The following is a 27,249-nucleotide window of genomic DNA, read 5'->3' as shown; positions in this document are numbered from 1 at the left end:
ATTATTTTCTCAATTTTGGAGCCTAGAAGTCCACGATTAGGGTGCCAGCATCCTGGGTTCTGGTGGGAACTCTCTTCCTGGCTTGTATATGGCTGCCTTCTTCCTGTATCCTCAAATGTCATAAGGGCACCAGTTGTATTAGATCAGGGCTCTACTCTTATGACCTCATTTAACCTAATCACCCTATCTCTAATACAGTCACATGGAGAGGAGGGTGGGTTCTGCATATGAATTTCAAGGGGGACATCATTCAGTCCATAGCACATTTTATTAGATTTAGTCCTAATGCTAGATATTTTATACTATTACAAATGATTTTATTTTTCTCATTATCTTATGACACTTTTAAGTGTTTTATAGTAAATGGACATGTAGTTAATTTTTGTGTATTGATTTTATAAGAACCTCGTGTGCTGTCTTTGTGTATTGATCTGTTAAGCATATAACAGATCTAAGAATATCAAATTTCGACTTTTTTGAAAATTCCTTTATTTCAGAATCACTGCTACACAGTCACATAATCCTAAAATCCAAGTTTACAACTGATCACAAGATCCCTTATTCATATACATATTAGCTAGGCAGGGGGGAAAAATTCTGTACAATATTTTAGTAGTTACATGAAACTGACAAACTCCTAATGCATTACTCAGAGAATAACCACTCACAAATACAAGAAGCTAGGCAATAAAGGAAAATTTCCTGTTCAGTCACAGAAAAATGCTAAAGATATTTTATGATGAGATAAATGCTTTAAGTTAGTACACAACCTACTGGTCAAATAAAACTGCTACTGCATAAGTTGGTACTTTTGCTCTTGAATGTTTGTAGCATGGTGTTATCCATTTATCTGACATTTAATACTGCATAAAATTTCAAGTTTGGGTTCTCAAAACAGTTGCTGATATTTTTGATTAGTGTCTGGTAGACTTGGAGTGCTTTTTTCATTTACCTTTTCTTTCCTAAGGTTTAGTGGGACTGTGCAATGCTGGAGCAATAATCAAGAATGTCCTGAATAGTGAATTCCATTGTAACACCAGATCCAGGATAACAGCGAGCTATCAAACCTTCAAAGTGCTTGTATTGGCGTATAAATTCATCTTGCATAGAGTGCCACACCACCTATTATACAAATGAAAATAAAATTAAACTATGAATGGAAATGATACATAATCAAGTATGTAGAAATAATATCAAGACATATTCTATCTAAGACTTTAGCAGAGTGTTAAGAGTTAAAAACATGCACCCTAGCTCCTATTTATAAGATATGTAACCTCAAGTATGTTACATCACCACTCTATACCTCAAGTTCCTCATCTATAAACTGGGGTAATAATACCTTCCTCATAAGTTTCTTGTGAGGATTAAATGAGTGAATGTATGTAAAGTACATAGAACAGTATGTGACACAGTAAGAACTTACTACATTTTAGCTATTATTATATCTACTACAATATCCAACACAGATGTGGAGATGCGCAATTATGCATGAATTAAGGCTACTGATTAAATGAAATGTAATAGTTAATGCTTAAATTTTATTTCAAATGAAAGTTTAAAAATTTCTTCACCTAAAATTGATGATGGAAAACACTGCTTGATGCCATGGTGAGACAGATGGATTATCTGTAATGCAAGGAATTTATAATCTCGCAGGGGAAATTAATATGTAGACCACCATTACGACAGAATCTGATACATACACTAACATATTAGCTAATAATAATGGGTGGCATTTATTGACACGTACTCTGTCTCAGCACAGTACAAAGTGCACTATGTATACATTATCCTATTTAAATCTCATGACAACCTGGTGAGGGAGGGTATGATGATCATCATGCCTATCTGACAGTTGAGGGAATGTCTTTTTCCAGGATTTTTCCTAGTAAACCCTAAATCTAACAAATCCAAAATTCCTGTCAATTTAAGACTAAACAGTATTACATTTTTTGCTTTTCACCTTTTAATGGTATTTCTTCCACCTGGAATACTACGCCTCCCATTTTATCTGTTAAATTACTATCTGACTTTCAGAAGCTAACACAAATGTAACGTCCCACCCAAACGCTTTGATGGATGGTGGAATCAGAATTATTCTCACTTATCTCTGGGCCTTTTCATATATAAAGGTTTATAAAGAATAATGGCTCAATTTGGGGTTTAAATCTGGCTCTACCATCCATTAACTATGGGTTCTTGGTCTTACTACTACACCTCTATAAGGTTTGATTTTTCTCATCTATAACACGGCAATGACAATAGTAGTGTCTACTGCACCAGAGAGGTATTATTTCCACTTTCCGAATAAGAAAATTGAGGCTCAAAGATGTTAACTAATTTGCCCAAAGTCATACAGCTTAATCTGAATCCAGATTATGAACCCATTTCTAACTCCAACCCCCATGATCAGACTCACTGCCGTGTACTATACTATATTCCATTTACTTACTCCCCTCAATTCTAAAAAAAACCCAAAAAACAAAAAAACAAAACCCATCCCCAAACAAAAGAAAAGCAACTTAATGCCTGAAAAAAATAAAACAGAAATACAAAATAAGCAGGAAGAGTCATATAAACTTATATAAATATTCCTTTCTTCCTCGGAATTCATTCATCTAGTCTGTACTTTATGGAACTTTTGTCCTGCACTAAAATTAGAAAACCTGTAGCATTTCTAGAGGAATATTTTGGGAAAAAGCAATATATGTAAGAATGTGCAATCTAGGATAGTTAAAAGAACTAAGCATACCTGAAGTAAGTTCTCCTCTTCGCATAAATGTTTATCAACCTTCTTATAGAGGTTATCTAGACCTTTCTTCACTTCCTTTCCAGGATACTCTTTAATAACTTTACGAAGTTCTTGTTTGTTAAATGCAAGTTGATAGCTTACTTCCTCCTCTCTTATACCCTGTGCTACACGAGCTTCAACGCCTTCAAAGAAATGCTTCAAGGAAGTGAAAAGATATAATGGCTAAGAACAGCTTTTATTTTCATTTACATTTTTTTTAAAAAATCTGATTATAAAATAGTATATATTCATTATGTAAAAACCAAATAATGTATAAAAGTATAAAGGATAAAATAACATTCATGATAAAAATAACAATCACCTATTATACTATTCAAAGATATCTACTGTGAACAGTTCAGATTTCCTTCTAGTCTTTTGATGTGTGAGTATGTAAATGAGATTATAATTTTCTATGTTGTATTTTCCATTTAATATTTTATGTTGTTTTCCGAAGTATAAATTTTAATGGCTGCATTATAGTCCATCCAATGGCTGAACTACAATTTATTTATTCATTCCTCCAGTATTGGATATTTAATATTTTTCACTTGGGAAAATCTACTCAGATTAAAACAAAATCTACTATAATACAGTTGCCATAAATATCTTTTGTACATAAGTATTTATCCAGATTACTTTTCACCATAAATTTCTAAGACTATAATTCTTCAGTTGAGGAATATACTTGGAAGTATTCTGAGGATTCCTCATATACAAAAACTGCTTCCAAGAAGAGTTCAATCAATTTGTATTTCTGTTAACAGTATATGAGACTACTATCCTACCATATGTTCTATCATCAGCATTATCATAATTAAAAAGTAATCATTGCCATTTTAATGAGTAAGAGGTTTATTTGTTGTTTAGTTTTACAATTTTTTGGCGACAAATGAAGTTAACCTGCTTTTGCATGTTTAGTAGTATATTCAGAACCCTTGCCCATTTATAAATTAAGATATTAGCGCTTTTCTTATTGATTTTAAAAGAATATCTTTTGTATTAAATGTACTGACTGCTGTATTATTACAAACATTCTTCTCAGGTTGTCTTTTAAGTATATATATGTACATATATTTTTGGGGGGGTCTGGGTTTTTTTAAATTTATTGGGGTGACATTGGTTAGTCACCCCAATTATATAGGTTTCAAGTATACATTTCTGTGATACATCATCTATATATTGCATTGTGTGTTCACCACCCAGAGTCAGTTCTCCTTCCATCACCATAGAAACCGACAAGTTTATTTTTTTTAATATGCAGTTTTACGATTGGCATGACTTTATTTGAGCACTATACAATGATTTAATACTGACAAGCCAAATCCCCTCTCATTATTTTTCTTTAAAGTTTTCTTAGTAAGTATTGTTTGTTTATTCTTTATTAACTTATATTTTTTGATAATAATTTTTTGACAAGTCTATTTCTGGAGATTTAAAATTATTTCAATAAAAACTTTTAATTGGTTACTATTACACACAGGAAATAACTTGGTTTTGGATATATTTATTTTGAGTCCTAATACTTTACCAGAGACCAATAATTTCAGCATATTATATATAGATAATTATAATCCTGACTCTTTTCTATGTCTCTGATTTATGTTTTAGGTCTTATTACATTGCCTAGAGCTTTCATAACAATGTTAAATAAAGGATCTAGCAATGCTTCTGGTTTAAATTTGATTTCAAATGGAATGCCTGATGTTACAATTAAGTATCATGTAGCTTTAGGGCTCAGACAGACCTTTAATCCTAAAGGAATATCTGACCTTAAGTTTTATAAGGAATTGATTCAGTATTTGATTAAATGTCTTTTATAATTTCTCTGAATTATTGACAAGTACATATTTTTTATTTCACTCTAATTTCAAGTTAGAGACTTACAAAAGATGACAAATCACATTGTGGACAAGGTCAGTAAGAAGGGTCCATTTAAGCATCTACAGTAAGACTTAATGTCGATAGATTCTGTGACTAAGTGAAACAATGCCTAATGAAAACCATTTTTACCATAGTCTAAGTCACATAAACAAGAGTTAAGTTCCTGGCATCTCATTAACGTTATAACAAAGCCATATTGAATGAAACAACGTTATTAGAAGAATTGTTGTACTGTGTTGCAAAGTTTTCTAAAACCATCATTTCTTAATTTTAATGACTAGACTTGCTCTGGGGAATGATAGAAGTCAGGAAAGGAAAAGGCAACGAACAAAGCGATTTTCGGTTTTTCTTTTATCTTGATAAAGTTTCAAAATCTTCTTCTGAACTAGGGATAAAGATTAGCTACTTACTAAGTAAGAAATGAGAGTCTACTATAATGGAAAAGCCTAATCCAGGGTTCATCCCCTGGTTTTGCTACTTGCCAGTTACAACTTCAAGCCAGTTCTCTTACTTGCAGTTTCTTCACTGTAAAATAGGGCTATTATCTTACCCCATCTTTGTTTACAAGAACTTGAAAAAACAGTGCATACAGAGCACTTTGCAGTGTCATGGCACACTGGCAGCTTTAGTAACTGAGTCCCTCCTTCCTTATCGTCCTGCATCACATGTGAGCAAATTTAGGATAAATGTCTGTTGTGTTATTCGTATATAAATATATGTATTTGTGTTCAACACCAGGGAAAATATACTAAATGAAAATATACTTACATTTAGTTTTTCAAGAGGTTGTCCTAAAGAGTAAATGACATAAGACTGAAGGTGATCTGTGTATTTTTGTTTGGCTTCTTTCTTTTCAGCTTCTAGACATGAGATTTTCAAACGAGAAAGTGTTGCAAAAATATGGTGAAAGTTTTCCATCATAACTACATCCCTAGGAGTCTTCTGGCTTTCATTTGCTACTTTCTCCACTAAATCAAAACAGAAAAAATGTAATAACATCCTGATATGAGCATGACCATATTTAGCATAAAAATATTTACATGATCTTTTTCATTTTCAAATTGAAGAAGTAAGCACATTTCCGGACTTTACATTCACCTAAATCTAATTTAAAAAGTCATTCTAAAACAGTCTCATATATTTGGAAACTTAGTACATAATAAAGGTGGCTTTTCCAATCAGTGGGGAAAATGATGAATTATTCACAATGTGTTAGGACAACCAGCTGGTCCTTTTGAATACATTAAATTTGGATTCCTATTTCACATCTTTCAGCCAAACAAATTCTAAATTGCTCAAGCACTTAGACAGCAAATAAATAAGTAAATGCAATCATTAAGTTCTAAGGAAAAATAAAGCTAATTAAAAAATAATTTTATGATAGTAAAACCTTTCTACGAATGGCTCAAAACTTAGAAGTCATAAAGGGAAAGGTAAATAAATTTGACATAAAATTTGAAAACTCTTGCATAATACAAAATACCATAGCAAAATAAATTTACAGACTATTAGGCTGACAAAGAATAAAAAGATTGATAATACCTAGTAATATTCAGCACTGGTGCAGATATGACAGAAATTTTCACCAACTGCTCATAGCACTGAACTGGTATTACCTCTCTGCATGGCAATTTGGCGAAAGCCTTGAGATATACACAAACCTTTTGACCCAGTAATTCCATTTGTAGTAATTTACCCTAAGGAAATTACTGGACAACTACACAAAAATATATGCAAGAAACTGGAAACAAACTAAATGCCTATTAATAGAAGATTTGGTAAATAAATAATGATCCATGGAATACTATGCAATCATTAAAAATGTTTATGGTTATCTTATACTCATTGATAAGACTGAGATTATAGTCTAGCAGGTTCAAAAATGGCATGTAAGGTATGATAAAAATTTCGTATTAGAGAATACACGCATACAATGTGCACATTTAAAGAGGGAGAGACATACTGAAAAGTTTGGAAGGATAATAATTAAACGTTATCTGCATGATGAGATTACAAATTATCTGATTTTTAAAATCTGTTTTCTAATTTTTGGGGTTGTGCAATGAGCATATATTACATTACAATCAGAAAAAGCAAAGTTAGTTTGAATTTTAAAAGAAATATTATCCATACAAACATTTAATCATGTATTTACCTATCCCCTAGACCTGTTTCCACTGAAAGTATGTCACATGTAATTGGTGAGATGATTCCACTTCCTGTCAGTTTTTTAGCTTTTAAAATTTCTGAATATATGCAACCAGATCATTTATTTCAAATTAAATGACACATCCACGCTGTTTCTGTAACTTAATTGTGGGATCTGACACAAGAAGACAGTGAATTACAGTATTTTAGCATTAATCTACCTCATGTGACAGAAAACAAAATCTGAGGCCTAAAGAAGTGAATTGATTTGCTGAAGGTTAGACAGCCATCACTGCCTATCATTTCCAGAAGACTCCTGCTAAAATGCAAATGTAACCTGGGAAGTCATTTTTTGTGTTTAAAAAAATGAATTCAATTTTGGATAGTAATTAGCGCATATGAACTCTAAAACATAAGTGGTTCCTGACAATAATGAATGGGTTTTATATACTGCTTGTTTTTCAAATTTAAGAAAACTTTAATTCCAGAACACTTAAAAAAGGCTTTAGAATATGAAAAATAATAAACATGTCTGCCTCCCAACTTCCAAGATACAAGAAATAATAAAAACAACCAACCAAAAATTCAAAAGCTTACCATTAACAAATACTCCTCTGATAAGTTTAGTATATGCTTTATCTAGATCTCCACGACGCTCAGCATTCTTAAAGATTGACTCTGCAAGCCCAGCAAATTCTTCAAATTCAGCAACAAATGGAAGAATTCCTACTTTACTCTTCTTTGAGATCTTTACTTCTTCCATTTGCCTTATTTGATTACTCTAAAGTTAGGCAGAAAGTGAGGGAGAGAAATAGCCAAGCAACTTAAAAACAACATGTAATTGCAACCAAATGTATATATCATAGAGGAAGGATAGAATTTAGTACCTAGAACATTCTGTATGTTTACTAATTAAAGATGAATACAACAGGGATAACTAAGAAAAATTATTCCTATACATTAAAAAATACATATATTTTAGTTAAGAAAATTAAGTCAAGGAAAAAAATCCAAATTATTTTAAACAAGAGGTAAACAAGGCCTGTGAACCTTGTCTTTGTTCAAAGTAAAAACAACCAATAAACATTTTTACCATTTATGAAAGAAGTGTAAGGCAATTGCCCATTTTGGGACACAGCTGATAAGAGCACACACAGGTTCTCTCCAGGTCACTTCTGATTGGCAGCCACATGGCCAAATGTGAGAACTACAGCCATTTCCAATTCTCACCAGCTTAAAATGTTTGCATAGACAAGTTCTGTATTTTGGGGTGTGAGAACAGAGAGGGAGAATAGGCATTTCTCCTACGGATTTGCGTTGTATCGTCTTCCATGTATCTAGTCTGTTCATAACTTATTCTAAATTACTTCAGCAAAGTGCTTGTTTATGACAGTGACAAAGTGCAAAAAGGATGTTTCATGTAGACAGAATCTAGACATTTAGGTTCAAAAAGATCCATGGATTCAATTATGGCTCTGTGTACTTCTCAGGAGATTTAGATCTATTAGCAGTAAGGATACACTGCCAAATACTGTGGGATCATTTTCAACCTCTTCCTAAAATTTCATTGTGTTCAGATTTTTGGGGTATAACCTGAAAACCATATGACATGTGAATTAGAAAGGAATTATTTAGGCTACAGGTATTAGTATAAGAAAGCCCTGTGAGTACTGTCAACCATTTCATATTATCTTTACTACTATTCTACTTCATCAGTATTGGTTACTGTGAGGAGGAAAAATGGATGCAGTAAAGAGGGCAGTGTAAGATTGAGGGCAGTGTAAGACTGCATGCTCCGGAACCCCACTGTGGGGGTTATGAATGTCATCTCCATCACTTTTTAGCTGTTGAACTGGGGAAAGTCACATAGCCTCTCGGAGCATCTACCTTATGTGGGAAGGAAGAGGTTGTGAGGACGAGATGAGATATGTGTGCCAAGTGCTAGACCAGTGCCTGGTACATACAGGTAGTAAGCACTGATTTGTGAATGCTGGTCTATTGTTATTAAACTACTTGATGATTGTTGTTTTGCATCATTTAAATGCAAAGGATAGAATTATAGCCTGAATATATTTGAACATGAATAGGAAATGTTCCAAATGATACATAGTTATCTTCTCTGGCTTTGTAACAAGTAAATGGCTCATTTGAAAAAAAGCCATCAATAAACTAAATCTCACAAATTTCCAGCTGATTTGCCAAATCATACTGCCATCACCAAAAGGACATGGACGTTATTCAGTGTTTAAAACTACAACTTTGAGGCTTGCCACATATCACCGTATTACTTGTGTCCACGGTAATTTCACCAAATCATATCACGCTCAAAGGTTTAAGAGTACAAATCCACTTCCCTACAGTGTGAGGAATCCTGAAAAGCAAATTAAACGTAGTTAAGAAATACTATCCTGGTCTGCAGAGTCCAGGTTGGTAGTACTTGATGTGTCAGTTACTTTCCAATTTTAGCTCTAGCTCGGGTTAGGCTACCTTTTTTAACCTTGTTCCTTGAAGAACATCAGACACTTCTGATTTGGCCACCAGATGAGAATCAAACTCAGGTGCTATCTCTTTCATTTTCTGCAGCCATCTGACATTCATACTTTTGGGTCAATACACACAGACCCATTCACTACTTTTCAAGGTATGCCCTAGGTCCTGATCTTGTCCCAAATACCAAAACATTTAACACTTACTGAGCACACATAATCTACCAGACACTGAGAAGACGTGAGTTAAAATAAGAGACAGCGATGACAGGTAGCAGAAGAGACCATCCTTCCCTTTAGTGACAAAAGGTAGATCCATAGGAATACATACAATTTACAAGAAAATATGAGTTTACACCTTTGTCTAGGTTAATTTTACTTTGTTTCTCCACTGCCCTGCCTTGAGAGTAACATGAACGTTCTTTAATTAACTATCATTAATTACTACTACTGTTACTATCACCATCGCCACCACCACCACCACCACCATTATGAGCTATCAGTTAGTAAGCTCTTATTTTGTGCCAGACAATGTGCTAAGTACTTAATCTGAACCTATGTCTACATCTACCTGACACTACATCCTATGCTTTTAACAATTATGTTCTACTGGGTTGAGAGGTATTATATAAAGTTACATTTTACTGATAAAAGCAACAAAGCCTTTATATTGTGGAAACGTGTAGTGTCCTCATGATTCAGTGTTTCAGCTATGTCACGTGCGATTCATCTTAGCCTTTGGTACCTCTTCCTTTTTCTTTTGGCTATAAGCTTGCTATCAGACCTTCCAGATTTTTCATCACCTCTGGTGAAGGTGGGGGAAGGAAAAAGATAACTCTTAAATCGTCAAATTTCACAGTATTTCAAATACCAAGTGAAATCATTTGGTAGGAAAGGGAGATTAACAAGCCTACTGAGGTGACATTTAAGTTTCTATAGTGGATATAGGTTGCTTTTATACTTTCAAACACTCGGTAAGTTTTATTTTTTAAAAAGTATAAAAAATGATATGGATTTTAATTGCTCTTAATATTTTTATCTCCCATTAGTCTATGGATATTCAAGAACTAAATATAACTTAAAGGTTACATAATAGAAATAATATTCATACATATCCACTTTTACATACTAAGTACGTTAATTAAAAATAAACAAACAAAAACAACTGTTTTTAGAACCTGGCCCAGCCCAATTCATACCTGCAAGCTTACCAAAACCTAATAAAGTTATATAAATAAAAGTTATAGTTATTAATGATTTTTCTTTTACTATGACAAGGAGGAAGATGATGACTGCTGCAAGTTATTATAAGAACGATTCTTAAAATAAAGCAATATTATTAATCAAAGCTATTACACATAAAATAAACTTACATAGTTTAAACAATCAGTTAAAAGAATCCAATTATGAATCTTCTCATTAGAGTATATGAAAAGAAGAACAAAAATAAATCCAAATGACAGTTTCAATTGTTTCATTAAATCTATGGTCACTAATTAGTTAACTGAGATTCACCTAGTGGATCTCTTGAGCAGCTACAGTTGCTATGCCACCTATTCCAGAACTTACCAAGATTCACAATCTAGAAGGGAAGCTAACTCACATAGTATCATCCAACCACCTCTGTTCACATATATTGTAGCCAACACCCTGCTTCAAGGCTTTGGGGGATGAGAACAGTAGATGCCCCAATGCAAAGCTGGAAATCTCTTGCTTTAAACACATTTACCTATTTTTTGCAATGATTAGAATTCTAAGGGTTTTTTTAAAAAAAACTTACAATGCATTTGTCAAAGTTCCTTTTGATAGTCACCAAAACATTTCCCAATGTAGTACTCAGAAAAGAAGCAGGGTCCACATTTTGTGCAGTCCACACATGATGACTCATTTTGACTAGCATATAAAGGGAATTAAAGCTATCAATTTTGTCTCCTAATGCAATTAGGTTGTTCAATTCTGGCTCAATGCAGCGAAATATTTTAGTCATCATTTGGCGGATCATATCCTTCCTGTTCAGAAAACATACAAAATATAGTTATTACAAGCTTCAGGTGTATTCATCTTTAATTTTAATCCACTGGATATATACAAAATGTAACATATGATATTTCCACTAATAAAATGTCCAAATATGATGAACTAATTATTATACACTGGTTTCCCATATAAACATTTTCTGAAGTTAAATTTTATCACTAATTAACTTTCTCATTTGTAAAGCTGGATCCTGAAATGTGCTTTGTGATTTCCGAGAAATACATGGCAATTCAAATGCTACTTCCCACCAGCAAACCTCAAAATTGATTACATATTTTGTGAAGACTAGAGAAAGGAACTGCAGTCACACAACAGCACCTATTTTAATTCAGTGAGATGTTCAGTAGGACACTGGGCGTACACACGTCGGTGCTTTGAGAGCCATCTGGACTCACTGAGCTGTACTCCTCTATGCTCAATGTAGAGTTTATTTTTTTCCCCAAATAAATAATAGATAGTAACAAACACATACTCAGATGAAACGGGCAGTGGTGTGCCAGAATTATGTGGCCGTGATAATGTTCCTCCATCTAGGTCGTCTGCTTCAGTCTGTAAAAATTATTCAGGTACTTTACATAATAAAAGACCAACAATTTGACTAATTTATATAGCAAAAGCCTGCTCAGTCTTAAAATTCCTAGAATACATTATGAAAAATAATGATTTTTAAAGGTAGTATTACCGATAAAATTATGTAATTTAGTATGCTCTTTAAGAATCAAATGCTTTGTTCTTAGATTTTATCAGAGAATTATTGTGGGGTGAGAAGCTGTGTTTGTATGTGTGCACATGAGGGGAAAGTGGGGAGAAAGAAAGTACAGGAGGCTGGGGGGAAAAGGGAATGGGAGGGCAGCTCAACAAAAAACAGAAAATACCGAGAAACAACTTTCAATAAAGAATTTTAAAAATTAAAGAAATCTCAGTAATCATGCTAATAAAACTTTGCCATTTAAAAAATTCTATCACAAATTCTTACAGAAGCCACGAAGTAAGAAAATTTATTATCACCACCATCTAAAAGTCGTCAACCATTTGAGGTAATTTTCTCATTTATTTTATGACTGCTTTTTATACGTTGGTTCTCTTTTTAAAGATGACCTTAAATTTTAAAATTGCTTTATTTGAATTGGTCTTTTTAAGTCCTTCAAAATATTGTTGTAAATCTCTCATTTTATTTTCTTATATTTTCACCACATGAGAGGAATGCTGAATAGGCATTTCTAAATCCACTGAACAGATTAGGAAACTGGGAATTAAATAATTGGTCTAAGGTCTCATAGCTAGTTATTAACAAAACCATGGAAAGATTTGAGTCCTCATCCTTCCTTCCTTCTCTTTTTTATTCCCTTTCTTTTTGCTAGACCATGGCATATATACTCAAACATCAAAGATCGTTTTTTGGAAAATTGTATTTTTTCTTGATGACTACTAAAATAATGCTAAAATTGCTTTTTAAATATATATATATTTTTTTGCAAAGTAAATTCAGACATGTCCCCCCCTCAGTAATTTAGAGAATGTTTAGGCCTAAGACAGTCTGGAATATTAAATTAGATGCCCAAATTCTAACTATCACTGTTTTTATTGTCTTGTGGTATGACAAAATTATTTTAAAAGTCCTTACATTACGAATTCTTTCATTTTCTGTTCTGATATTGAAATTGTGACAACATATTAATCAGGCTAATGATGCCACAGATCATAAATATTAGCCAATAAATAAATGTGAGGCGTACCATAGTTCCAGGCATACTTTGATGTTGCTGCAGTTTGAAAAATTTACTTATGAAGTCCTGTTCTGCTAGACACAGGGGCTCCAGTTCACTTAGTACCTGTTCAAAGATCTGAAGAAAACTAAAATGAAAGAACTGCACCAAATACTTAAAATAACATTTCACATTTAATTCACTTTTATGCAGGGACCATGGATGCTGTATCCATAATCACAATAGAATCCCCAAAACAAACTCTTCCAAAATTGACAGAACAAAGCAGTATTATCAAGGCATGACAGGGCTAGAACACACATAAAATGAAACTCATAACATTTATTCACTTGAAATCTGGAAAGAGGAACATAGAGACAAACTTTTTAAGCTTATTTAATGCATTGCCGAGAACAGTTTAGCTTCATAAAAGCTGTTATTTCCTCTTTACTTTGTAGCTACTTAAAGAACTCAGATTTGAGATACAAGTATTTTACGATTTCTAACAAATTTTAATAAAGCTATAATGCCATTTAATTGATAAGTCACACTTTATTTGCCATTTAAGTATTTTTTTTAGATTCAGAATTGGAAAATACATGGTTAATTGAGAGAGAATGAATCTTTGAACACACTTAAAATAATAACGAACTGCTGTTAGAAAATTAATATTAATGTTTAAGAAGTACCTGTTGTTTTATTTACCTTATCAAATTTGGTTCTGTCGGCCACATCGAGATCAGAGGCAGACATGTTTCCCATATCCAGCAAGGAAGATGACTGAGATCTGCGATTTCCTGAACTCTGAACACTGAGTTTATTTAGACTAGAAGTAGATCCAGTTAATTTCCCAGAACTTCCATGAAGACCTAAGAAATAATAGAACTTTGAAAGTCGTGACCTTTGGGAATAAACGATCCACAGCATAACTCAGGGCTACCTTCCCTTCCACTGTCTCGGTCTTCCAGGGCTCCTAACAGTTAGGGCACAAGTCTACCACCTGGGACAGGCTGTAGAGTGTCCTTTTCTTTCGTTAACATTTGTGTCCTATTCCTGAGCATATTGTAAAGAGTCGTGAAACTGCACTGATCTATAGAGAAGGACTGAAAGGGATCTTAACGATCACATAATCTATGCCCTGTCCAGGCCCGTCATAAACAAAGTTGCCTGATGATTATCTCTGCACTAAAATAGATGAGGATTTCTTTCCCATCCAAAAGACATGAATATGGATGGTCTCTGACCCTTTAGTACTAGCTAGTATAATTTTGTTATATTTCTGAAGAAAACTGTCATATCTCAATATTACTAGTCTCCACATATTAGGCTGAACCATGTGAAACTGCCAATTCTCGATCATTCTTGTCCTATGAAAAGGTCAATTACATAAAACTCAACTTAATATATTCCTGAACCCAGAGACTCTGCTTTTATACTGATTATACTGATTAAAGGGAACTGATTAACTACAGTTCTTTAAAAACTAACCAAAATGAACAGAAAAAATACCTGAAAACTTGTTATATTTAAATACAACCAAAATGTAATATATCGTTAACTATATTAATATAGGACATCTGTGTTTATGTATGAATATACGTATCCATCATAGCCATAAAGAAAAATGAGAACAATATGGCTGGACAATCCTACATATATTAAAGAATGAAAGGATTCCATTTTTATAAGAAAATGTGATATTTTTATTCAGAATTAAATATAAATAAATTAACATTTTTTTATTCTTCTTGAATATCTTTCAGTTAACCTGTATTATTTGCTGAAGGCCAAAAGAGACAAATGAAGGTATAATAGAACAATTAAAGACAAACTTTGGTTTTGTTATGTAAAGTCTGACCAATATGTAAAAGAATTTTTATAGTTTCTAATCATAGCCTGAAAACAGAAGTATAATGGTTAAGCCTTTTCATAAATTTCTGGTTATCCACCATATATTTGTAACTACATTACATATTTCTTTGCTGTAGCCACACCACTACCATCATGTTGGTTTTATTTCACCAATACCTGACAACTCTGAATAATCAATATTTTTGGTGTAACTTTTTCAAGACAAACAACTAATTTCTAGACATTAAACAAACATGCATTGAGATTACCTACTAATACACTAAGTATACTCACTCTCTGTTTCCTGTTTGACAGCACTTTCTTTTCGAGGAAGTGTAGCTGTGATGGATTAGGTTGCAAGCATCAAAGACAAAGACAAGTTAATAAACTGCAATTTGCACAAACCATGCACAAGAGGAAGTTAAAGCTCTAGTTTAAAAGACACATGCAAAGAACCATGAGCATCAAGTAACAAGAGGTGCAACATATGTTTAGTTGGTCAGCTACTGTTTGAAAAATTATGAGAAAAAACTTTACTAGTCTTTTAATGTATTATTTTTACTCAAATATTCAGATAAAAATATCTATATGTGTAAAATCACCCCAAACCTTTAAATTATTGTTTTAAGTTTATGAAGCTGACATATTTAAATTCAAAAGACTATATTTACAAGTTTTAGTTTCTGAAGAAAATATGGTTCAAGTAAATAATATAGTGGAAACTTACTGAATGCAGTTATAGATTTAGACAATAAATGCATCAACAATTCCATATTTCCTGAAAGCTCCTGGTAGCAATCTCTACTGTATTAAATAATTTTATACTACATCTGATAAAAAATTGTATGAGTGGGGTTTTAAAACCATTTCAAAATATCAAGCTGTACTATTTAGTAACTGGCTTTGTGAACACCTGGAATAAAAGGTATATATCAAAATACTATTTATCAGGAGATAAGTGGATGGAAGGGTAAAGCCGAGGGAACAGGTTTAATGGAGGAATTTGAGGTTTTCTTTTTTTTTCTTTTTTTTTTTTTTTTGTGGGCCCACTCTGACATGAGTGTCTTTATTGCTTGTACCATACAAATACGAGGAATGGGGAAGGAATCTGGGCTTTTAAGGATCATTTGGCATTTCTTTTATTCTAAAACTTCTCTCTGTATAGTATTTATAAGATCAATTACAGAGATCATTTTGTGAAACATTCTAAACTCAAATTAGAATTTGATGTGAAAGGCAAAGAAAGAAATTACAGAATGAAAGAGAAAACTGAACATAACCTAGAAATATTTTAAAAACAGGTAACAATGTGTCAACTGTCACTGACAACTTCAAGGCAAAAGCCCAAGTATGAGCTACTAATTTGTCACATGAGCCATATGTGTATCTTTCCAGCCTTGGCTACCTGAAACTCAAGGGATTGTGAAAAATAAGGCTGGACATTAGAGAGGTGGGCAAGGATCATGCTGGAGCTACGTCCTAGCTGGCCAATCTGAACAGTACTTTCTGGTGGCCTTAAGATGTCACTAAACTAAGTCACCAGTTCCAGAGCAAGGTCTAATTCTTCATATACTTTTTTTTTTGGTAGCCAATAAAGAATACAGAATTACTACTAGTGCCTATTAACTACAATTTGGGACTCATAATAAAAAGTCTACATTATTTATCAGCAACATGCAACAATATCCAGGTAAACTTTTAAATATCTATAAATAATCCTTACTAGACTATAAACTTCATGAGGGTAGGGTCTTTGCTCATTGCTGCATTCTCAGAACCTAGTAGTGCTTATTATATAATAGATAATTAATAAATATTTACTGGATGAATTTCCAGCCAGCTGTGAATTCGGTCTTCTATTCAAGACTCCCTTTGGAATCAAAACTTCGTAGCTTAGTAGAGAAACATAGAATGAAAAATGATTTTGACAGACCATTTTTAAGATTTTGGAATGTTAAATGAGAGGCAGTAATTATGTAAATGCATATGTTAATGGACTAAAATGCATGTGTGTATTATCTTACTTGTAGAAAGAAAAAACTGGTGATTTAACAAATAATTATTAAATTTCCTTTGCCTGCCATTTTATTACATACAGTTGCAGAATACAACGGGGGAAAAACCCACCAAAATAACAATCTTGGGGAGAAAATTCCACGCCTCTGAGGATGTCAAAGTAAACCTATTAATCAAAAAAGACCTTATCACAGAGAAAAGATACTTTACTGGCATTTTAACATTATTTTGAATTATTTGAACTAAGTAGATGTTAAAAACTTGAGTCCAGAGTGGTTCAAAAAAAGAATATTCTCCTTAATCTCTATGACTATGCTGACTATACAATTTACTTTTATAAAATATATCCAATCTGACTTTCTATTCTTATAGCATCTATGATCCAGCATTTTCAGAGCAAATAAAAAACACAACATATTTAAATATTATTTATAATGACTAATTTTGATTCATTAAAGTCATCCTTCTGAAATTTCAGGCTTCTATTTTAATTATAATTATTATTAAAATTGATTTTAGCATAATTTGAATCATTGAAAAGATGTCTCTTAAAAAAATTATATTCTACCTCATTTAGAACTTATCATTTGTGTTTAATTTGAAATTTATTTTTAAATGCTAACTAATAAGTTAGCTCCTCAAAGATTAACCAAACCGTTTTATCCTCTGAATTCCATTTATTATTGAATTTTTCTTATCTTATAGCTGATTTTATCAAAATAACTGAAATTATATAATTTTCTGGTACCATCAACTACCAAAAAGTACTCTCTTAGCTCTTATTATTTAATAGAGAAGAAATATAATTTTAAGTTTTAAAACTATAAAAATGCCTTCTACACTTGTATTTGTGTTAATTTAAAAATATTTTCAACAAGATAATTTAAGAACTTTTTAAGGACTAGGAAAATAAAAAAATTAGCTTTCAGGTTAATGAAATTCCATTAAGATGCTATTATACTTGATTTAAATTATGTTTTTATTATGTCATTTATCTCAGTGTGAATCTTAGGCTTGATAAATTATTATGATCCTGGGATTATGTCCTCAGGAGACATAATTTTAGAAAGATTTCCCTTTTACCTCCAGTTTTCATACACTGTAGAAGAGTTCTCTCAAAATAAAATGGTTCACTAACAAGTGGTGACAAATATACTAAATGAAAACATTAAACATGTAACTGCATTAATAATATGCTGTTTACTAAAAAAAAACCAAAAACCAAAACCAAAAACCAAAAACATCACATATCCACAGTGAAACATTAACAAGGATATAAACACATTGCTGTTTGAGAACAATTAACCTTTAGGATGAGTTAGCATTTCTGTTTCCAAAAGCCTATTGTCCCAAGATTCTCATCAGTATTTTTACCTAAGTGTAACAAATTTGTACACAGATTCAAACCATTTCAAAAGTCTGGACTAGTATATCAATATATTAGTATTGTATTAAAAAAAAAACACCAACCAACCAACCAGTGAATTACAAAATAATTACCCACTAAAGACAGTCTTCTTTGTCCTAAAGAAAAGAATGGAAAGATGAGCTATCAATTTCAATCCTGTTTCCTGATTACTGAAGTAGCTTAGGGCATAGGCTCCTTTCAACAAGCAAATGCTAAGCTCATGATTCTAAAGGGGGAGCTATGCAGACACAGTGAGGAGTACACATTGTAGCCACTTAAGGCCAGGTTTGACTTGATTGGCACAGAACTCCATCCAAAGGGAACTCCAGAGATGGGCACATGCAACAGCAGAATGTGGCCTTGGCAAATCACCTTCCTCACTTGATACTTTCACTGGTTATCCTTTCAAATCATGGTGGGTTTTGTTTGTTTGTTTATTTTGTCCATTTAACACATTTAGAAGCAACAAAAAAATAACACACTTCAAAAATATCCCTTTGGAAAAATAAGGTATAATCACAGGAGAAAATGTGGGTATCATATTTGTATCTCCCTGGCAGGGGAGAAAAAAACTTTATTTTTAATTCAAAATAGCCAGTGAGAAGTAAGAAGCCAGGAATCACTTTCATTTCCCTGTGAAGAGCAATGACTTAAGAAAGAGATCAGTGATTTGCCCACAACTGTTAAAAAAGGTCTTTTAGGAAGTCAGAAACTGAACTCTCAACGTGTCTCTCTTAGTCTAATACTTTCTCTACTAGACTGCACTTCATTTTCTGGCCAACTGCTTTTCTTATGAATATATATTTTTAATTATAGCATAAGTACACAATTGCTGTCAGATTTACATACTGCAGAATTTTAATTAGTAAAAAAAAACTTTACATTTCTTCTGTGAAATACCTATAAATCAAATCAATGCATCAGACTTACTCTTTCATTAATTCTAGTGTATCTTCTTTCTCCTTGCTTAGCTGTCATAAATAAAACCATTTTTAATAGAATAGAAAACAATGAACTGAGGTGTCTAGCTTACCAAACTTCTTGCTTTCTTTAGTTGTTCCAGTCATCTTGATCTTCGCAACTTCAAAGAAATCTTTAATTTCTCTCTCATACAGTCGTGATAAGTAATCCATGTAATTCTTAAATAAAAGTAACACGTACTTATTAATAAAACAAATATAACAATTTCCATTTTTCAATCCCCCCCCATGTCCTTCATGCTTGTTTTAAATTTTATAGTCTAAAATTTTGATTATTTCATCGGATACAAAAACTAGGCTATTTTCTGTCTTTAAAAAAAATTGAACAGGCATCATAATTTACAAAATTATGAAATTTACAAAAATGTGAAATGGAACATAATCATACTTATATTTTCATTTTTCTATATTAACTTTCACATATTTTAAACATAGTTGTAATTATACTGTATAGATATTTGAGGCAGAAAATTGGCGTTTCTCCAGCTTCACACCTTAATGACTGCAAAGTATTACACTTTGATCTTGATGTACCACAGTTTAGTAAACCACTTGCCTAACGTAGGTCACTTAAGTGGTTTCAGTGTTTTGCTATGATAGACAATGTCACAATAAGCTTTTCATCTCTAATGGATTGTTTCCTTGGAATAATTTCCTAAGGATGGACTTACATGCCAAAGAGTATGGGAATCTTTATAACTTCCTCCATATGGCCATAATGCTTTAAAAATGACTATATCAACAGACGGTGTCAATGGCAATGAAAGAGTACATTCAGTCTCACTGTACCAGGTCAGCTTGGGGTATTACCTCAAAATAGGTTATTTCCAATAAGAATTTAATTAGCACATCTTACAGTTTTCATAATTAATTTTTTATAAACAAATTTATTTTAGCTCAAATAAAAACATGTATTTAGCATACAAACTCATTCCTTCATATCTGCTTATCATCACATAAATATATTTCATACCCTCAGGAAGGATTCTTCAACAGTGGGAGACCACATAGTATTTTTCCAAGTACTAAATTAAATGCCATATGCAGTTTGACTAAATATAAATAAATCCACAACAGAAAAACTGTACCTAGCTCTTCTTTTAAATTTATCATGGAATTAAGTTTCAACTTCTTTTATTATTTCAGATTAATACATCCAGTTTTAGAACAAGTTTACCTTGCTTTAAACATCAAAAGGTACATTATGTAAATATCTGTATATTGACTTATAGTTCATCACAGATTTTCTTAGGTATTTTGTAGACATATCTTTATAAAACAGTAATTGGAAGAAACATAATATAGATTCTCCTTTTCTTCAATTTGAAGGCCATATACATTTCCCACACTGTATCTATAAGAAAAGTTACTCAAATGGGCAATTCTTTCCCACAATCTTTGCATAATTATGAAAGCAGATATAAATTAAAATATACCCTAAAATTAATTCCTACTTCATTGGGCTGTCTCACTTTTTAAATTCTCATAGAATATTGATCACTGCAAATCAGTAAATGACTGATAAGTAGAAAATTAGCTTTGCATAATTTGTAAACTTTTCATCAGTGGTTTCTACTCAAATCACTCAGTATAAGAGACTACATTCCAATAGCCAAATTGTTTAAATGCACATTACCACCCAAGCAATTTAAACAGTTTCAAAACAGCTATTTTGATACCTAGAAAATAGTGACTTGAGCAGACTATTGAAAATCATCTTTTTCAATGGGACTCAAATGACTGGCTGCCTTTTTCCCAGGTACTCAATAGAACTTACTGGTGGGAAAGGCCATAGACAGGTGTGATTATCAGTTCATTCCTTTAACCAAATTCTGAAAGATATCTCTCACTGTGAGTAGTATCCCTCTTAGCACCTTGCATATAGCACCTAACATAAAATTTAACTATCACATGTTTAAATATTATCTGAGGCAGTCTTTTCAACTTTATTTTGTGCTGACTGTGAGTTTTATGGAGACCTCCGTGTTTTACTTTTTCTTTAACCAAAACAGCAAATTCCACAAATGTAAACCTGTGGTCGAGGGAAGATGTCAATCTTCAAGACTGACTGTCAACCTCAGGAGGTTATAGGAGGAAAGCTCATTTCTTACCCGAGCCTAGATGGACCATTTCTATTATTAATGGCCCTACATGGATGACCCAGAGCCACAGATAGGGGTCATAATCCTGGGGAGGAGGGAATCTGGGCAGTTGAGCTTCTTACATGACCAAGGCAGCCATGTTTTCCATAGGCTCTATTTACGTATACCAAATAACAGGGCTTTGCTAAGAATCAGTCAAAGTAAGCTGCAGCAGGGCCTAGTGATTTTTATTCCTAAAGAATTTGAAATAGGCTTTTCCTGTTCACCAACAAGTGTGGGCTGCGTACACCCAACCAAGTGCAAACAGTATCTGGATTTAATTAGTATTATTATTTACTGGGGTTTTTTTTTTTTTTGTTTTTTTTTTTACTAAACAAACACTGGTTTGTGTTTCCTTCTTTCTTTTCTTCTTTCATTCCTTTCTTCCTTCTTCCTTTTTAATAAACCTCCCATTTTTGGCAACACTTCAGCAACGAAATGAGATTATGAGGTAAAATACATAGTCTGTCAAAAGTTCAAACCACGGGATCAAGTAACATTCTTGGGAAATAAGTCAACTTCATTTTAAAAAGCTCATTAATATTGTCAATCCAAAATATACTGTGATCAAAGAAAGATTCTACAAATCATCACTAGGTTGGCTATAGTCTTGTTTCTTCACTTTAAATTACATTCATAAATACTGCATTATAAATAAAGATAAGGCAATAATACTCACTGAGAACACAATTAGGCAAAAAGCTTATTGATTACTTATTTGAATATTCACTAGGGGACAAAGCACTTGTTGGCACAAAACTCTTAAGGAGCTATAATAATGTTTAATTATTCAAAACATTAATCCTCCTAACTTCAAACAAAGAATTCCAGTAATGTAAATATTTTTCCTTAAGATTCGCCAAATCACAATTGTGTTGAATGAAAACAAAACAAAATATAACACAACAGTAGAGTTGCATAACACTTAAAAAGACTAATTCTGAGGAACAAAAATAATTTTACCTAAAATAGCTAGTCAGATAAGATGTGTGTAAACCCCTCAGGATGCTTACATCCTTTTTGAAAAGCATTTTTGTTATAATTTAAATATTTTTTATTTAAATCATTCATAATTATTTAATTATAAAGTAATTAAATAAATAATTATTTAAATGATATTTAAATATTATTTTACCAAGGTTTATGTCCCCTTTCTTATGATCTCAGTTTAGAAGTAGAAGGTGCCAGATTTTACTTTAAATGGGCAAAGGCACTTTGAAGAGAAGATACGCAAACACTGATATATAAAAATGTCCTACTGCTCAATATGCTGATACTAATAGATTGGTAACAATGTACAATCTACCTTTTTATTGTCATCACACTTCTCATAAATTTCTACCTAACCCTTTGCCTTCTCATGAAGCATGAACCAAAGGATAGTAGTGGCAATAATTATTTCAGTAAGTATAAAGGTAAAATGGGTTTGTTTAAAAACATTAATTCTCTGAAAAAGAATAATTTTCACTTATAAAATACTGTGAAAAGAGAGTACCAAGTTCTGAATAAAAGTAGGCAAAAACTAGGAAAAATTTTCCTAACTTAGTAAAAACTTTTACTAACAAAGCTATCTAAAAATAAGATTATTTTGCTATCTAAATTTTTTGTTGGGAAATTTTAGGTCACAAGCACATGGGTGGAGGGGAACAGCCTTTAGATTAACAATTCCCATATTCTCGCTCCACAGAGACAAAACACATCATTCTTTCCAATTCAAGAACATCTTTTAAGGTCATGTTGTTCACGTAATTAAATTAGTAGTTATTAAAATAGGTTATACATTACTTGGACTTTTTTATTTTAAACTCCAAATGCACCAAAACTTACAGATAAAAGATTCTAAATGTTTTTCATGGTACTTTAGAATTTTAAGTGAACTGCTCTTATATGCAATATAGAAATATAGCTATTTATGTATTTGCGTTAGCTAGCAATTCTTTAGCTTCCTAAGTGACAAGGTAGGGTCCAATGCTAAAGGTCACAGCATAAATGCCAGAAAAGTATGGTACCCAAGTCTTCCTGCTACAATGACCATTTATTAAATTTAAGTCAGATCATGTCATTCCACTGCTCAAAGCCTACCAACACGCCTTTCCATCTCTTTGACAGTAAAAGCCAATTTCTTACAAGGGTGCACAGTCCCTTCCAGATCTGCCCTGCTTCACCCCATCCTCCCTCTCCCACCTGCCCTTCTAAGGTCCTGTCCCTTGCTCACTGTGTTCCAGCCACACTGGCCTCCTCACTGCTCCACCAGCGCATGGGCTTGACTTTGGGCACGAGCACTGGGCCTGGAAAGCTTCCCCCCAGTAACTCCCACTGCTCACCCCTGCTTATTATTAATATCTGTGCTCAAATGTCACTTTCTCATGATGCCTACTCGGACCATCCTATTTGAAACTGTAACCTTTCCCCAGGCCGGGCATTCCCTGCTGTATTTTCTCCAGGGTACTCAGCAGCACTTTTTAACATACTGTATAACTGACTTTTTTGTCAGTCTTTCTCCACTAAAATATGCACCCTCAGAAGCCAAGTTTGCCTATTTCCTTTAATGCTGCATCCCTAGCACTTACAACGTTAGTTTAGTATGTAACAGGTGCTCAATTCATTTGCTGAATGAGTATGTGAACAAACGACTCTTATTTTCTCCAACTGCTGACATTCAGTCAGTGATATGTATCATTGCTCTTCTATTATAATCTCCAAGCCTAGCAATCTAGCGTCATCCGGTCCCTTCTGCCTTGGAGTCTCTCTTTTGTTTTATATTCTCTATTCCTACCACCACCTTCCTGGTTCAAGATTTCATTTCATTTGTATTACATTAGGTTCTTTTTTTTTTTTTTTTTTTTTTTTTTTTTTTTTTTTTCTAAACAAACATCACTTTAATATATATCTTGTAGACCTTTAGCACTACTTGGGCTATGTGGAATTTATGTATCATCTCTTTTCTGAGAAGCTGAGTGTGCTTTTTTTTTTTTTTTTTTTTTTTTTTAATATTTTTTTTTTTTTTTTAATTTATTGGGGTGACAATTGTTAGTAGAATTACATAGATTTCAGTTGTGCAATTCTGAATCACATCATCCATAAATCACACTGTGTGTTCACCACCCAGAGACAGCTCCCCTTCCATCACCGTACATTTGATCCCCCTCACCCTCATCCCCCACCCCCCAACCCCCTTACGCTCTGGTAACCACCAAATTACGTTCCCCAGATTAATTTTCAAACCCCGTGGCCATCCTGTGGTCACCGACTGCCCTCCAATCCCCTCACCCTCCCCCCCACCCCCCACTCCCCCCGCCCATCTAGCAACCCTCAGTTTTTCCTCATTGTCTCCCAGTTTCTGATTAGTTCATTCACTTATTACATTAGGTTCTTAATTAATTTCCCCATGTAGTCTTTTGTCATGGTGTCATGGCTCATCTTTTTCAACATAATTTCCTTCTGCTCCAGAATATGAAATCTCTGCTCCAGTCAGGCTTGCCTCTTCATTGTCTTGGGAAAAGGGCATCTTTTCTCACCTTTGTCTGCACATCCTGCCCTTCCTCTGATTTCAGGCTTCCTAATCCCACTCATTACCTGAAACTCAATTCTAGTCCAATACCTTCTCTAAAGTTTTCCCCCACCACTTCAGGACATGATTTCCCTTCTCTAAACTGCCATAGATTTAAACTAATTTTCTGTTTTGCACTTAACTTTTTGCGGATTGTTTTAAGTATAATTGTTCTTCCCAGTCAGATGTGAAGCTCTTGAGATTACAGGACTGTTTGTTAGGCCATATGTGCCTGAAACAGTGAAATGCTTGCTTAATAAAGAGGCACTCTGCAGTTGCTTAACAGAACAGATTACAAATTCTTAGAGGGCAAATGCCACACTCACAGCTTCATACTCCATTGTTTCCATGCACATAAAGAAATTTAGGAAATAATAATAGCATTTAACTAAAATGAATGATGCTTCAGGCTACATACAGTATGGTCTAACACTAACTATATCATACTGAAATTCAAAGTGTAGCTCTTCTTTACCTGAGTAAATAAAATAAATGTTCTCCCTGGCTAATGAGCACTCAGAAATTCAATTATTTTCTGCTTTGCTAAGAATGCACTATAGTATTTCAAATGTCACTTGGGGAACTGTATACATGGCCTCTTGATTCTAAAAGATTATGCTCTATACTCAGTGATGTCAAATTGACGTCAAATCCATACCTTTGTTAGTCCCTCATATTTTCCATAATCTGTATTCTTTAACCACTCCATCAGCTTGGCATATCGGAGCAAGTCTCTATGAAATGGATGATGATTAGGTAAAGTCAGTTCAACAGAGTGTTGAGCAAGAGTGGAACTCTGATCATGACCCTAGAGTAAGTAAATAAGTAAATAAATATCACTGACAGTAAAAGAAACATTGTTGTAACTGAAAATTCTAAACAATGACCAAATGTGGCCAAGTGTAACCAACAGAACATAGAAAATTAAAAACCAAGTACTTACTTGTTTTCTTTTATCATCCTGTGTATACCAACCATCCTGGACACCACCACCATAATCATAAACACTTAACAATGGCACTCTGATAAATCAACTACTCATCTCATCTTCTAAAGGAGTTGAGAATGAATGTTTTAATCAAGCTTGTCTCTCCCATACCATATCATTTTACAATTTACTAAGCAAATAAACGATACAAACTGTATTAAGAAACACACCAAATAGGGAAATTATTCAAAACAAATTGTCGACAACTATGGCATTTCTATTAGAGTCTACAATATTTAAAACAACAGATAAAAACATATAGGATATAGCATTTTAGAATTAGGAAGGATTATTGATGACTATACCCTGGGCTTTCCCTGATGATAATATAATTTTAATTTTTCTATTAATTTGTTAAATAACTATATGATTTTATTTTTAAACCTTGGTAAGACTTTTAGTAAGTTATCAAACAGTCTTAAACAGAGGATATATCCTGACTTTTGTTTTAGAAAATATACACCTGGTAGAGTAGTCCAATAACCATACTTTCTAGAAGAACAAACTGAAACTCAGAGTAAAGTGATCTGCTTAGGTCACACAGGTGGGAAGAACTGGAATCTTAGTCATGTGAATCTCCCTTCTGTTTTCTTTTAAAACCTCAAACAAAATCATTTTAACCAGACTCAAAAAATTCTAACTGCCTACTAGTCACTGGTATCTAAAAAAATAAAACAATAAAAATATTCCTAGACCTTTTTTGAAACAATCTAGCTCTCCTTCTCTGCTACTTGGTCAACATTTATCATGGAACTCAAAGCCAGTGTCTAAGAGATGGGGAGCTGGAAGATACAAGGAGTAGATTCCCCTTGAAAACATAAGTCCTTAAGAATAAGGAGAGGGCAAAAAAGCACGGATTTATTTGAAGTCATTCTGATTCAATCTGATTTACTTAGTCAGAAGTTATTTGTTAGCATTTTGTGAAAATTGTATTAAAATGACAGACCGTTGGAATTTTGGGGTTGTTAACTCATTTCCCAGCAAAGTTATCTAAAGTTAATTAATACGTATTAAACTAGCTGATATAATTAGCTTATAAACACCTTGAATTTAAATTGTTTTAAGATATTTCTTTTAATTTATATGCTTTATTACATATACAAAATAAGAATGTAGTGGTTATGGGTTTTAAAAACCAATTTATTTTAAATAGAGAGCATCCAGAAAGAAAAATTCCTGGCCTAGGGAAATAGAGTTCTCTAGTAATTGAAATGTACCTTTAGAGTAAGAAAGGTGGAAGTATAAGACACACCAAGTACT

General features: G+C 33.0%; 1 protein-coding gene across 10 annotated transcripts in view; it reads right to left on the bottom strand.

The window, feature by feature from the left end:
- Positions 1 to 478: 478 nt before the first annotated feature.
- The window catches only part of EXOC1 (exocyst complex component 1), a 50,996-nt gene continuing 24,225 nt past the window's right edge, over positions 479 to 27,249 (bottom strand). For 6 of the 10 annotated variants that reach the window (XM_033106276.1, XM_033106277.1, XM_033106270.1 and 3 more), the window contains 11 exons: positions 25,660 to 25,809; positions 19,364 to 19,469; positions 15,201 to 15,245; positions 13,761 to 13,924; positions 13,086 to 13,193; positions 11,822 to 11,898; positions 11,093 to 11,321; positions 7,424 to 7,607; positions 5,447 to 5,646; positions 2,756 to 2,950; positions 479 to 1,122 (listed from right to left, as the gene is read on the bottom strand). In XM_033106276.1, the coding sequence (XP_032962167.1) occupies positions 970 to 1,122; positions 2,756 to 2,950; positions 5,447 to 5,646; positions 7,424 to 7,607; positions 11,093 to 11,321; positions 11,822 to 11,898; positions 13,086 to 13,193; positions 13,761 to 13,924; positions 15,201 to 15,245; positions 19,364 to 19,469; positions 25,660 to 25,809 (1,611 nt within the window). In that variant the 3' untranslated portion in view covers positions 479 to 969. The remainder of the gene's footprint in view (positions 1,123 to 2,755; positions 2,951 to 5,446; positions 5,647 to 7,423; positions 7,608 to 11,092; positions 11,322 to 11,821; positions 11,899 to 13,085; positions 13,194 to 13,760; positions 13,925 to 15,200; positions 15,246 to 19,363; positions 19,470 to 25,659; positions 25,810 to 27,249) is intronic. The other 4 variants (XM_033106280.1, XM_033106274.1, XM_033106278.1 and 1 more) reach the window with 1 other exon arrangement.

The sequence above is a fragment of the Rhinolophus ferrumequinum genome, chromosome 5 (assembly GCF_004115265.2).
Source record: "Rhinolophus ferrumequinum isolate MPI-CBG mRhiFer1 chromosome 5, mRhiFer1_v1.p, whole genome shotgun sequence".
Lineage (NCBI taxonomy): Eukaryota > Metazoa > Chordata > Mammalia > Chiroptera > Rhinolophidae > Rhinolophus > Rhinolophus ferrumequinum.
The sequence above is the reverse complement of the archived record's forward strand: the minus strand, read 5'-3'. Positions and strand labels throughout refer to the sequence as shown.